The sequence below is a fragment of the Chinchilla lanigera genome, unplaced genomic scaffold, assembly GCF_000276665.1.
Source record: "Chinchilla lanigera isolate Chin_1 unplaced genomic scaffold, ChiLan1.0 scaffold00087, whole genome shotgun sequence".
Taxonomy (NCBI): Eukaryota; Metazoa; Chordata; class Mammalia; order Rodentia; family Chinchillidae; genus Chinchilla; species Chinchilla lanigera.
The window spans coordinates 8,152,606-8,167,842 of NW_004955488.1; the positions used below are offsets into that span (position 1 = coordinate 8,152,606).

The following is a 15,237-nucleotide window of genomic DNA, read 5'->3' on the forward strand; positions in this document are numbered from 1 at the left end:
CTCTCTTCTCTCTTCTCTCTTCTCTCTTCTCTCTTCTCTCTTCTCTCTTCTCTTCTCTTCTCTTCTCTTCTCTTCTCTTCTCTTCTCTTCTCTTCCCCCTGGAGGTATCTAGTGTTATGCTGAATTTTCAAGGGAGCGTCTAATAGCTTATATCTGTAATTTCACTCTATGGAACAGGACACAATAAGCTTGTCTTCACCTTTGTTTTACAATTGTTATCTGGATGCAGTTTGCCCTCTTGAACAACTGGGACATTTAAATATGTTTACTAAACACAAACCCAAATGACATTTTCATCTGGGTCTTAAATAATTTTACTGAAGACTCTATGTGTGTCATCCAAGTTGCAATTGAACTTCAAAAGTTTGTGCTGTACCCAGCCTTTACTAAGCACCTGTCACATATCTGTTCTCCCATTTATGTTTCAATTGTTCTCCAACTCAGATAACTGTATAGATAATATGTTAGTTGTGGAAGGGTTTCTGAATCTGTTTGATCTCTGACTGAAAAAATACAATAACCAGGAAACTTGTACAAAAAAAAAAAGACCTGCTCATGCATTAAAGGAATGCTATAATTTAGTGTTAAAAAGTTAGTGTTTGTATTTATCCCATGAAATCAGCTAAAGTTTTGAACAACATATTTTTTATTCCAGTAAAAGGAGCACCCCGAAACCTAAAAGTGACAGATGAGACCACGGATAGTTTTAAAATTACCTGGACTCAAGCTCCAGGGAGAGTTTTAAGGTATCGAATTATATACAGACCAGTTACTGGCGGGGAAAGCAAAGAAGTCACCACTCCAGCCAATCAGAGGAGGAGAACGCTGGAGAACCTGACCCCCGACACAAAGTACGAAGTGTCCGTCATCCCTGAGTACTTCTCTGGACCTGGCTCTCCGCTGACCGGAAACGCAGCCACTGAAGAAGGTAGATGAAATAGCTGATCGCATGGTAACAACCATATCTTAAGACTAAGGGAGAAGCTTGATATTATCCAAATAACATAACTCATGCTATTCTTTTTAAACATAATTTTGCTAAATATTTTAATATAATTTGAAGGATGGCTGGGGGTTGAAAATCAAGATGCTTGGCACCATGTTTTACTTCTTCGGGAAGATTTTTAAACATTATTTGCTTTTATTTAAATGGTTGTGTATGTCGTTCCAATCAAGTCTCACATTTGCGGAAACTATATTATACTAATTTAATATATTATTTTATTGAGAAAAGCTAAGTCACTTGTGCTTTACATGTTACTCCTTATCTTTAAGATCTTTAACAGGAATGGAAATGCTAAGCACACAGAGCAACAGGGAGCAGCTGTTCACACATGTTTTCATCCGGTTCTGGGCAAAGTTGTTCTGGTGTTCTCTCATTTGGTCCACATAGTTGAAGTTGCTATTACTATTATTCATCCCAGTTTCACCGGGGAATCAAGCTAGGAAGTCAAAACACAGTTCCGGGTTGTGTGGCTAAGAAGGTGTGAGTCTGGTCCATGGATCTCACTTTCCCCTCACCCCAGACCCCTCAGGGAGCATCCTCGCAGCCCGCCTACCTCCCCTGCCACCCCTGTTCCTCTGCCCTCCAGCCTTGCTGCTTTTCCTGCCCACTCCCACTGTCCACCTGCATTGTCTTCTTTTCTCTTCCTATGGAAGTCACTACTTCATTTTTTTCTCTATATTGCTGGGCAGGTGGGAATTTTTGTGCTGGACACCATAAAACAACCCAGTAACTCTTCCTCCCTCTGTTTTCTGAAGGAGGACTGGCTGAGTACTATGTGCAAGGGAAGGGTTGGGTGCCTTGAGACACCTCAGGGACAACAAGGCCAATCTCCTAGGAAAACTATGAAACCTCAGATGTCACCATTGTGAAAGGAACAGTTGCCCCAGGGGAGCTGTGCCCAAAGCTTGCTGTCACTTAACCTGTCTTTTCTCTGACTTTTCCTTTCTCAGGTCAACATCATTTGTGCAATTTTATCATTTTGAGTCTCTCAGCATTGTTGGTTCTTGCCTTTAAGTATTTATAACATTACACTGACAAAATATTGAAGACTTTTGGAGGAGTGAAAGTCTCTATTGTAATATTAATCACCATAGTGATTGGTTGATTTATTGGTGTTTGTTGATTGGTCAACAATTTACATTGATGTAGATTCTGCAACATGAATTTATTAAATGCACACAAAACATTTTTCAAATGATTTCATTAAATAATGGTTTTGATGTTGTTCTTGTCCTTTTTTTTTAAATGAAGTTAGAGGGAATCCAAGAGACCTAAGAGTTTCAGACCCTACGACATCAACTCTGAAGCTATCTTGGACTGGGGCACCAGGAAAAGTGAAACAGTATCTCATCACATACACCCCGGAGACAGGAGGGGAAACTCAAGAGGTCACTGTGAGGGGAGACACGACTAATACCATGCTGAGGAAACTAAAGGAGGGGACCAAATACGCCTTATCTGTGATGGCCTTGTATGCATCTGGAGCTGGAGATGCCCTTTTTGGAGAAGGCACAACTCTTGAAGGTAATTACGGTCACATGGTCCATAAGGAAATCTCTGAATGTGCTTGTGATTCTGCATTGAAGAAGCTTAAAATGTTTTCAGAGCCTCAAATCTAGCAATGTGCAACCTTTTTTTTCCTTTAAGGAATTTATACTAAAAAAAATGAATATACATACAACTGCCTGTTGTTCAGAGATGTAGAATGTAGGCAGCTGAGAAAAGTTAAACTGAGTTAGGAAGAAATGTCTTGGGGGATCTGAATGCAGAGTGAGGCCACAGAAATGTGTTAATTGTGCCATGGGAGGTTGAAAGGGGAATAAATGTGCAATGTCCGGGGCTGAGGATCCTCTGGAGGTGTCTGAGGATGAGGTGTACCAGCTGCATAGGGTCACACAGCAACAAGTTCTGTCCTCCATGTCCAGAGAGAAGCAATTGTCTTTCTCAAGTGTCCTTTCCATTTGCCCTGTGCAAAAGTGCTTGTAATAGCTTGAAAATGGGAGAGCCCAAGTCTTGCTTTGTCTTCTAAGCAATTACTAAAATTTAGTTCCACTGTAGAAGTTCACATTAATGCAGTACTTAGTAAACACTATCAGTAAGACTGGTCTGTTTCCCTGGTTTGTTAGAGTTGATGATCAGAGGGTCTCACATGTCTTTTCATCTTTTGAGATACACTTTCAGCTTAGGTGTGACTTACCACAGCAACTAAGTTAGGAGTGTAAGGCAAAGGAAATGCAAACCTAAACTAACCACAAAGAAAATGAATTGTAATACAAAGGAAGGAAGATTATTAGTGGATATTATAATAAAGTTGATTAGTAGTACTGTATAGGCTATTAGGCTTTTTCTTTTTATTATTGTAGTTTTTATTATTTATTATAATTGATTATTGTAATAAAATGAACCTGAAATTTTTTTAGTGTATACAATCACAGTGCTATTAAGCAAAATACTCATTCAGTTTGATGGATGCAGGGGGATAAAGGATGCCAGGTATTATTCATGGCTAGGGACAAAGCCTGTAAACAGTGCTGATTGGACACTTAGAGACTTAGTCAAGAATTAAGAAAAATAAATGAATCAGAACAGTAGTGATCAAAATTTTATTCCAAGTACTCCATGCAATCTGTTCTGATGAGAGGATTTTCTAAAAAAAGACTAAAATTCCATTATGCAGGTCCTGATAACCAGAAAAGCCTGATTTTACTTCTTAGCTGTGTGATCTTGAAATAAACCTTGACCCTCTGAGCCTCATTTTTTCCATCTATAAAGAGGGGTCATCTCCCAGGGGTTATTATGGAGATCAAGTAAGAGAGTGAAATTGTTAGGGAACTGTAAAATACTGCATGTATATAAAGTTCATCATGGGTAAATAACTTTTTAACCTTAGAACTAATATCCATGAATGTAGCTTTAGTAACTAGTTGAGAGATACTGATTGGCTGCATGAAACCTTTGCTAAGAAGAGGCTGAAATGAAAATTGCATTAACTATAAAGACATAACACAAATAATAAAAGTATGTAATCTTTGCATCTACAGCAGCATTCAGAATTTTGGAATTTTCCATTTTTTTTTTGACCTTTAAGTTCTCTTTTATATATGTTTTTCACAGGTTTTCAGCATAGGGCTGAATCTCTTGGAAATCATTCAATAGTTTTTCTTTTGGTTGTGCCTTTTAACCTTCTGATATTCAGCTGCACTTTCTTGCAGCTCAGTAAAAATATTCTCTGTGCTTAAATATTCTTAATTCTAAAAATGAAGGTATTTTTGCCAGTAATATATTAAAAGTCTTACATAACAAAATGCACATACGGGTACATATGCATTTGATCACAAAGTATTTCTACAGGAGGTACAAGAGGTGAAATAGGTTAAGAAATGGTTTTTCATTTTTTGAGAAGGAAGAAAGCGAGACAATTTTCAAATCTGCTTAAAAATATAGTTAATTTTTTTTTCTTGGAGTGTCACACTCCAGTGATTCTAGCACTTGGGAGGCTGAGACAGGAGGATTGCCACAAGTACAAGGCTAGCCTGAACTACATGATGAGACCCTGTCTCAAACAAAAAAGAAGTGTCCCTTTTTTTCTTTCCCATTTATGCTTGATCTTTTTGGTACAGTGAAGGATCACACACACACACACACACACACACACACACACACACACAAGCACACACACATACACACAACCTGCCAGCCTGATTTTATTAACATATTTACCTCATTACATTATCTGTGGTAAATTTGACAAATATGTGAAGGCACAGTTGTGACTAAATTAAAATAATAGGAGATTTTTGCCCCTGGTTATTCCATTTCATTTTATTATTTTAACTCAGCCAAATCCACATACCATACACAGGAATAGGATCTGATGGTAAACACAGGGAGTGGAAAGCCCGAACTGGAGCCAGACAGCCGCTTTGCAGGCTGCTGCTTTTCTAATCTGTTTTCCTCCTGGGACAGGAGGTGGTAAGAGCAGAGCAGACCTTGGAGGAACGTTTCTTCTATGCAGAGGCTCAGAGACAACCTGCAAGAGTTTTCCATAGGTCAAAAATTTTATATAGATTTCCCCGAGTGTGGCTTTCAGTTCCAAGAACAAAAGCGTTTCTTCTTTAAACAAAAAACTTAACAAAAATATTTAGTATAGTCTACAGCAATCTCTCACTTGAATCTGTTTTTACTTTTTTTATTTTTTGAAATGCAGCCGATGATCAGAAAATTCCTGTCTCTGGAAGAAAGATTTGTTAGCGTTGGCACTGGGGGAGGGAAGGTCACAGTGGCTGGAGTACCGTAGGCAAGAACATTAGGGAGTTTATGACTATTTCAGGTCTAAACTTCAGAGGAACCTGAGCACACACCATTAGGTTTGATTTACACTGGTTTCTTTCCCCCCTGTTGTTCAAGTCCATAGGCTTAACGTAATGACTAAAACACTGCATGTACATGCAAATGCACTTGAAGTCCTGAGGGAAACTTCAGTAGTCTCCATTAATACACGGAGTGAAGAAAGCCTGCTTTATAAACCTCTGCATGAGTAATGTTTATTTTTATTCAGAGAATGACCACAAATGAGTGAAAATATCGGTTTGGGAATAATACAATTCTCTTAAATTTTTGAGTGTTGCTTTCCGGTGACGGAAAACGTAACTTTTCACAATGCCCTTTGTTTCGGTTGCTGAAGCAGCCTGCTGTGTCCCAGACACAAAGAGCTTCGTATGCACTGAGCGGGCCAGCTCAGCGGATGTTTTGACAGGGTGAGGCCACTGTCACACACAGGAACTCTGCGTCATGTCGAGTCACACGGGGCTTCCCCAGGATGGGCTACACGGGCCTCTGGGTTTGTCTAGATTTACTGCTCTCTCATTCAGACAGGTGCATTTCTCATGATGTGAACACCAACAAGCGGCCATGTATACATTTCAAAGTCATACACTGGGGGTATAATAACTCTGCTGTTGCCAGGCAACAGTAACATTGTTGAACAGTAACACTCCTAACCCCTTTCCTGTGAGTTAATGACTCATCAGAGAAAAATCTGAATGGAATCAGAGAGGCAATAATGATGGAAGAAATCTTTCTTGCTTGTGCAGACTCTGCAATTGAATGGCAATTTGTTAAGAGGTTTTGAAGAACTGCATCTTACTTAAGTAACCCAGCTAACTCATCCACAGCGAACTTCATTCTTTGGAACGGTGGCCGTAATTCATTGGTTGTAAATCAAATGTATTTCCACATGAATGCTATCCAGAGCAGATCTTCTGTGTTCTGGCTGTGGAAATTTGGATGACTTTTGGGCTGAGCTCTAACGGAAAAGACAAATTGATTTAGAGGAAAGTTTACATTACATTTTCAATTTAACTTCTATTTTTGCAAGTGATATGTGAAACACAGTGAAAGCTGGCTGGAACAATGTGTAAGACAAATGCAGTTTCATTTCATGATGATTAATTTTTCAGTTATCACCATTGGCTAATTTGTGTTGTAATTATATTTGAATTGGATGATTACTTGCTTCTCAGAAAGCAAATGGAAAAGGGCTGAGAACATATAGGAAAGTTACTTAAACGAGGCGTTAGTTCTCTGGCTTACTAGGTGGAAAAAGTAGTGGTGAAGTCATGCCCTTGTCGATGTTCAGATCATGAGAAATGCACTTGTCTGGATGACTTTCAGCATGAGGAAGATGACTTTGAAAGCATTTGAGTGTGTTTGATAATCAGGACAGAAATATTGTGCACTGCAATTTGAGAACTGCATAGCATTTCAAACCTTCAGATCTGTGACTCAAATATATTGTCAACCCTTGAACTTAATTGATACTGTATGAGGAAGAGTAGAGTTTATGGCAAAACTACTGAGATGGAACCAAGGAATAACGACAAGGCATACCATCATTATAGAAGATGACTCCCTCGAGATAACTTCCAGAAATATTAATATCAGAGGTAAACATAGTACAGGAAGCACAGGCATGTAGTCCAGAGGGGAAGAGACCAAGAATGATGACATGAAGTATTATTGAAAAAAAATGTTCACTTCAGGGAAAAACTTCAACAGACCTGGCACCACTGTCACAGACTTAGGAAGTCAGGGAGGAAGAGGGCTGCTGCTGAAGGAGAAGCAGATCCAGGCCCAGGGAAAGGTGAGGCCAAGGGTCCACGGCGCCGCCTTTTGGAACAGGAATTTTTCCTGAGAGAGGCTAGCGATCACTGCTCTTCTAACTTCATTTCCTTTAATCTGCTCTTCCCTTTTAAGTTTGCTAAAAAGGGACTCTTGCCCAGACCCGGTCTAGTCACATTAAACCCAAAGAGGCCAAATAAACTGGAGACTAAAGTTCCTTAGATTGAGGACAAAAATAGGAAACCAAGGAAAAAAATAACTGGCTCTGACCAAACCTTCTTCACCTGAAAATGTGATTGACTCTTCCACATTAAGCACACGCTGAGAGCCAGGAGGAGTCGGTGTGGAGGAGGGAAGAGGGAGCGAGCCTCCTGTCCCATGTTTTATAGGGCAGAAAGGACATGCGGAGAAGTTATACCACCTTCTGTGGTGTGTGAGTGTCAGTCTCAAGGTCCTGCTGCCTGTAGTGGTGACCACTGAGCATGGACATGTGACAGCGTACCACGTGGTCCACTGCACTTCTCCAGAGCACCACCCTCACCATGCCTGCAAAGCCTTGCTTTCACCACAGCTCTTTGTTTTTCAGGAGCCATACTTATATTAAGCTCTTTCTCCCTCCCTCCTTCCCTCCTTCCCTCCTTCCCTCTCCCCTCCCTCCCTCTCTCCTTTCTTCCATTTTTTTCCTTTCTTCCCTCCTTTTTCAGTACTGGGATTAAATCCAGAGCCCTAACACTAAGCTGCATCCACAGCCCTTTTTTTTATATTTGGGTCAGGGTCTTGCTAAGTCACTAAGTGGCTCAGCCTGGGCTCAAACTTGTCATCTTCCTGCCTCAGCCTCCCAGGATGCTGGGATTCCAGGTATGCACTGTTACACAAACTAAGGAGCCACATTTCTAAAGTAATACAAGTGTGAAGGGTCCTCCCTACACTGAACAAGCACACCTTCCAAATAAAGGCCCCTCTAGGGTTCAGAGAGCGGCAGAAAGCAGCGTGGGTGGGGAGGATAGAGAAGTGTCGAGTAGTGAAAATCACATGGCAGATTGAAAATATTTCAGAAATACGGTAAACTGGCATGGCTCTAATACTCTGATTTAATCTATGTGGGCAGGGTGATTCTACGTAGCGATCAGGTCCAGACCAAGTTGTCTGCTGCCAAGGGCTAGGGCCCTGGGAAGCAACGTAGGCTGTGGGTGGGTTGCATGTCTGATTTCACTCTTACTCCTAGCCCCAAAGCATCATGGTCTCTTGCTGGCCTGCTTCTTGCTCGTTGTACCGCAGGGTACCACAGGGTTCCACACGGATACTTCATCTTCTTATAATCTGACGTTTGGCCAAATCAAGATCCTGGATTTAAAACTTTAAGGGTTACAGGTCTGACAAAACATGCTTGTCCTGAGTATATTGTTTCCTCAAAATTATTGGGTATGATGTGGCAGACTACTCATCCCTGTTTTTTTTTTTTTTTTTTTTTTGAGAAACAAATTTATGAATATGTCTAAGAAAAATGTAAACTTATTTAGGAATATTCGTATCAAACTGATGATGGACATGCAGGATACCATATGAAGCAACTGTCCTTTCAATTTTGACTTCTGAATTGAGGTATCTTTCTCCTTTCCTGCAGTTAGCATTTCTTTGTCACCAACATGGAATGTTGTGAGGCCAATGCCTTTAAATGAGGCCTTTACATACCATGGGCAGAAACTGTGACATTTAGGGGATTTTCTTTTTCCGTCACCAAGAACTTGCTCACTCAAATTGACGCTATGCCATTTTAATGAGGATTCAAATATTTTTTATTTGATGCTTCATTTGCATCTTAAAATGTGCTTTTGCAGATTATTTTGGTAAACCTTGCAAAGGTCTTTATCACAACTTTACTAGTATTTTGTTGCAGCATCAGAGGTCTTGAAAGCATTAAAAGAATTAGTTGAAATCCTTGGGGAGATGCATCTGGTGATCTGGAATCCCTTTGTTTTAAACTCAGAAATGTCTTTGTGAATGTATTTTTGTTTCAATTACAATTCTTTTGCTACTATTTTTGTCATAGTGAAATCGTTTGCTTGTTTGTGAGATGGACAACTGTTGTCATGGAAACAGTGTCACAAATTCAGTTGTGTAGCAATAAGAGAGAAAACTGCTAAAAACCATAACCGTTAAGAAAAGTAGAAGCTAAAATATTCTTTGTAAATTACCATAAATATTCTTTGTAAAATTACCCTTGGTAGATGCTCAATTTTTGGAAGAGAATTCCTACTTTGTAGCTCATGTTGACTTGTACTTTTTTGGAATTCATTGATGAGGTGTTTAGCTTATTTAAATTCAAGGTCACTTTCAAGTAAGGTTATTTCACAGCAACCATTCCTAACTGCAACTCACAAAATTTAGGAGAAGAGGAATGTGTGGGAAAATGTTGTATATTAAAGGAAAGGAAAGATGTACTGCACATTTAAAACGTAGACTAGCTGTTAGCATATCAGTTATCTAAGGAAACAAAAGCAGCCAATCAAGAAACCAGTCAACCAACCAACTAACCAGCTCAATAACTGAACCAAATCAAAGAAACAACTTGAAATGCATTTTTATGTTATCTAAAGTAGAGAAATAGAAATGTTTAATAGCAAATAATAATTAGCCTCAGGTACTTCGGGAAAGAAAGTCAGTAAGTTCTTGAAAATAAACTCCCTTCCTTCCTTCTTTCCTTCCTTCCTTTTCCTTCCTCCCCACCTACCTCCCTCCTTCCCTTCCTTCCTTCCCCCTACCTCTCTTTCAACTTTCTTCTCTTCCTCTTTTCCTTCTTCTCTTCCTTTCTCCCTACCTTTTCCTTGTGCTGGGGACCTTCCTTCCTTCCTTCCTTCCTTCCTTCCTTCCTTCCTTCCTTCCTTCCTTCCTTCCTTCTTTCCCCCTCCCTGTCTTTCAACCTCATTCTTTTTCTCCTTTCCTTCTTCTTTTCCTTTCTCCATACCTTTCCTTGTGCTGGGGATGAAATCCAGGTTCTCACACATTCCAGACACGTGTTCTACTGTTAAGTTACATTCCCAGAAAAAATAACTATTCTTAGTCACAGTAAAATATATACCTAATGTCCTTCCAAAGATGAGATGTCCTGTTAGTAATTGAAGTTATTTATAATGGAGTTAGAATTTTTCACTTAAGCTTAGGTCCTGATAGGCTGTGCTGCCCTGTTTTATTTATTATTTTGCTCTACATTCAACCATGTATGATAGGTTTTTGTCTACTGGCATTTCTTTGTCATTCATGGTTTGTGTGTGCTGAAACTTAATTGTTTAAGTATAAGTAATGTAAAGATATTCATTTTTACTCTTTAAGTAAAATAATAGCCTCAAATTTTTTATGTCACTTGCATAATATAAAACAGAAAGTAGTATGTCATTTGCATAAGTACAAAATTACTGCAGAAATGTCTGCTGGGAAAGCAGATAGTTTTATAGTTATGTTATACTATGGCCTAAAGCCTAGAAAAGATAGTTGATATAAAGTGACCTGTATATTTGTCTTACATTTCAAATATGGTAAAAGAGGGTTTATTAGTAAACATCTGTGCCTCCTATTAATTTGAGATTTCCATCTTTTTCCATTTGGATTGTATTATTTTCTTTATGAAAGAACTAAAATCTAGTAGCAGATGTTTTCAATCAGCTACAAGTGCTATGCTTTATTTTGATGACTAGTCACTTTTAAGTTTTCCAGAATTGGTGGTTTTCCAGAATTGGTGATTTTAGTTTTTTGAAGTTAACTAATATTGAAAACTTGCACTTCTACTTTTTTATTTTAAAGATAAATGAAAGAAAACGTATGAACAAACACACATACACTTAGAAAATAACACAAAAACAATACAAGCAATACAGAATTTCAGACAAGGTGATAGGAAATTAACAATGGTTGTTGTATTACACATTGATATTTTCAAATTGGATACTCAGATAAACAAATATAGACATGTAAGCTTGATCAAATACTTAAATATTAACTGTTTGTGGGCTGGGGATGTAGCTCAGTGGCAAGGCGCCTGCCTGGCCCTTCTACTTTTTAAACTGCATGAAAAATATGAGTGTCTTCAGAAAATAATTAATGAAACCAAGGTTTGCAAGTGATGTGAGCTTATTGTAGTCATAAATAATATCAAAAAAGCTTACTTAAATTAGATCATAGAAGAAAAAATTATGGTAAGGAAATATACTTGTGAACAATGGGCTGTCATAAGGCAGATAAAAATGTGATAAATTTTAGGGTTTAGACCATATTCCTTCAAATTTAGATGTCACCTTTGTCTTGGAGGATCTTGTACTCTGACTGGGTGTATCAGGGCAAGGCTTATTGGTAGGAGTCAAATATAATTCTAAAGTTTTACTTCCTCAATCTGTTCCACTAGGAGCACAGAACACACAGCTCAGAAAGAAGAAATGAGCTGCTTTGGACAAGTCCAGTGTATTAGTTATTTTCCTGTCTCTGGAACACAATACCTAACACTGGTCACTTAAAGGAGAGACAATTTGGCTAATGGTTCAGGTATTTAGTACATGGGCAGCTGGCTCCAAGGCAGTAACATCATGGCAGAAGGGCATGGTGGAGCAGAGATGCTCAATTTAAGTAGTCAAGAAGCAGAAAAAGAGAACAGCAGCAGAGAGGAAGGGAAGAGGGACCAGATGTAGACCCCCAAGGTCACATCCCCATGGCCCACCAAGACACATCCAGAAGTGTGCTTTATTAATCCTCCAGGCAGCTTCTCAGCCAATCAAGTTCAATGTAGTTTGAAACTAGCAAGGTAGGATGTCTACCAAAATGAATGAATATTTAAATATCTACTATACATTTAAAAAGTATTCCCTTTTTATTTCTGTTCTAGAACGTGGTTCACCTCAAAATTTAGTCACTAAAGATATCACTGACACATCAATTGGGGCTTACTGGACGTCTGCTCCTGGAATGGTGCGTGGATACAGGGTCTCATGGAAATCGCTTTATGATGATATTGACACTGGAGAGAAAAATCTTCCAGGAGATGCAATTCATACTGTAATAGAAAATCTGCAGCCAGAGACCAAGTACAAAATTTCAATTTTTGCAACTTACAGCAGTGGAGAAGGAGAACCTCTGACTGGAGATGCCACAACTGAATGTAGGTAACACCACAGGTGTGTTTGGGTGGGTATGGGAGCCACTGTACCACCATCAGCTCAAATGATTTGTAGCTTAACCACTTGAATTTTTTCCTTCATGTGATGAAGACTGAACAGTTATGACTTTTAAGGAATGCAGTTTAAATTCAGATTAGGTTAATATGCAAAAATATATCAAATTTTTGAGATAGTAAACCCCTTTTAATTACCTAGAGTTGTCTTTTCTTCTTAACCTGATGGATAAGCAGCAAAGTAGGATATATCCAGCTAGTAAAAAAATGAGGATTCTGGAGACAGAATTCAGGCACATTTATACAGTAGTTGTATCTTCTTGGTCAGGATACTTAACCTTCCTTGGATCTTAGTTTCCTACTCTGTAGAATGCACATAGTAAATCTCGTCCTCTTGAGTTGTCATGAGGGTTAGATGAAATAACACATAAACCACCAAATTTAGTGCCTGGCCACTTAGAAACGTTTGATAGATAATAAGTGGCTACTGAGGTTATGATTTTCATGCAACAAGGCTAAACCTAAATTAGTTTTCTTTACTTTGCTTCTAAATATTTGCTAAGGTTAAATCAAATGCCCACTCAATTTTCTGGTGGCTCAAGTACTTCTATTTCATTAATATTCTTTCTCATGGATATTTACTATCAATCTGTCATGGTTTATTGTCACATGGCTAGAGGAGGATGTGTGAAGATATCTTGATTATCTTTCCAAAAATGATGTCTAAGTGATAAGGATGTGTTGATATAGGGCAATCGTGCCACTTCGGTGGGTTATGTTGGTAACGTGGAGACTGTGCATGTGTGGGCAGGGAATGATTCTTCTGTTCAATTTTACTAGGGACCTAAAACTGTTCTAAAAGATAACTTATACGAGGAACAAACCCAAACAAACCCAAACAAAACCTAACAAAAATTGTTTTTTTTTAAGTAAGGGCATTTCTAAGCATTTGTAGGACAAGCCTTGATTGCTTTTATTTTTAGAGGGTTTTAGGAAAGGTGGAAAGAAATAGAGCATTCTTGTGTTTTCTTCTGTTAGAAATAAGTTAAAGAATTTGGTGATTTTTCTTGGGGAAAAGAGAGAGGGGAAGTGCGATGCGGATTTTCAGATAAGTCCCATGTCCTGATTCAAATTGTCCTTTACTAAAAGCTTTGGGTCTGAGGAATTCATTTTCTTTTTTATCACTGGCAAGCTTAGCTGGATACATCTAAGTTTGAACTTGTCTGAGTTAACCAGCTTTCAAAAAAAAAAAAAAACCAAACTCCTTCAGAAAATTTAAATATGTGAAATGGCATATTTTCACATAATTGTATGATTAGTTTCCACAGAAATATGTGAAAGCTATGTCTGGAATATATTTGCTGATGTGGCTTAAGAATCTGGCAGAAACTTGTTCTCTATTTCTGATGGAAATTTAATTTTGTTATAAGAAAGCCATGTTGTAAACTTAGGTCAGATATGACACACATAGCTAAAATTATTTGTAAGACTAAAAACAAAATTCATATGGCTGAAAATTATAAGACTGTATGCATTTAGAAGAATTAAAAATTTTCCTCCTCTCCTGGGTCTTCTTTCAAAATGACTTAGCCTTCAGATAATTATTTGGAGTTGAAAATCTCCACAAGGGATATGTTTTAGCCAAAAGCAATTCTGCTAGCAGAAACTGTAAATAATATTTTGTGTGTTTGAAGATAAGCATTTAAGAACTTTCCAGTTTTGATAGATAATGATTGATTTAAACACTAGTGAACAAAGATGCCTCTTTGGAACTTGAAGCAGACTTGGAATGAATGAAATGTTGATTTCTTAGAGTGTATGAAAATTGCTGAAACATCTGTGGAAGTATGCGAAGACATGGACCTTCCTCTGTTCTGTTTTGTTGTGTTTTACTTTGCTCTGTGTGGGAAATAAAGTCCTGCAGAAAAGACTTTCAGACCCGTGAGTAGATCCAGTTTCTAGGCAGCAGCTCAATCCTGAGGTGGGGATAGCCCTACTGAGCCCTGGGCCAGGCTTGCAGTTTCATGTGTGCTTCCAAGGTGATATCTTAGACATGGCTTTAGGATTGCTTTCACCTGGAACTCAGGGACCAGTCCACAGATGTTGACATGATGAAAACCATGAGTTGTCACTGGAAGCCAGCAGAGGGGAAGCTGTCAATTGTGCCTCCTCAGGGCCACTGGGTCAGCAAAGGTATTAGAAGAATCTGAAAGGACCCTTTAAGAGCTCCTAAAGCAGGAGAAGAACTCACAGCATGTGAAGGGGTTACAGTATTTTATAGCATGTGACATAACTGGAAGCAACCTGAAAAATCTTGCTTTTAAGGTATGGGGAACAAATAAGACTTATTTTTTCCCCTAAAATCAAGCTTCCTATAGGATAAGAAATGATGTAATATATTTAAATTCAGTCCCTTTATTGCAAAGAGTATGAAAAGGGAGGAATATGAACGAGGTCCACAAAAGAAGTCAGGATATGAAGTACACCATTTAGTGATTTTTAAAAACATATTTGAGTGTGGAAAGATTTTAAAGTTTGGAATTCCATTCTTTGGAAATGTAGGTTTCTTTTTAGTTCAAACACTCATAAGATTTAAATTTCCATTTGTCTCAATTTTGAGTTATATGAAATTGTTCTGAGAATTTTGCATAATAGAGGGATATTTTTCTCCACAGAGTAAAAATTTAGAAGGAAACAAGAGGTCAGAAAATACATTTTAGCACAATACATTCTAGAAAAGTGTCAGAGGCTGATTAATTCATTGAATGTTTGTGAACATTTGGCTATGATTGTTATCCAAGTAGATTGTTTTTCTATGTGCTATTCTTTCCCATACTATTTTCAAAACTCTAGGTATTTATGTTTTTTGTTCAGAAAATTATATATCTTCTTTCAATAGCTCATTCACTCAGAGAATAATAATAAAGAACTGAGGATGAATCTGAAAAAATTTTAA

At 38.2% G+C, this 15,237-nt stretch overlaps 1 protein-coding gene across 3 annotated transcripts in view; it reads left to right on the forward strand.

Moving 5' to 3' along the window:
- Positions 1-15,237, forward strand: part of Col12a1 (collagen, type XII, alpha 1) — a 111,899-nt gene that overhangs the window by 23,790 nt on the left and 72,872 nt on the right. For 2 of the 3 annotated variants that reach the window (XM_005404484.2, XM_013504416.1), the window contains exons 12-14: positions 656-928; positions 2,258-2,530; positions 11,997-12,269. The exons of the other annotated variant lie outside the window; for it this stretch is intronic. In XM_005404484.2, the coding sequence (XP_005404541.1) occupies positions 656-928; positions 2,258-2,530; positions 11,997-12,269 (819 nt within the window). The remainder of the gene's footprint in view (positions 1-655; positions 929-2,257; positions 2,531-11,996; positions 12,270-15,237) is intronic. 3 annotated transcript variants of the gene reach the window in all.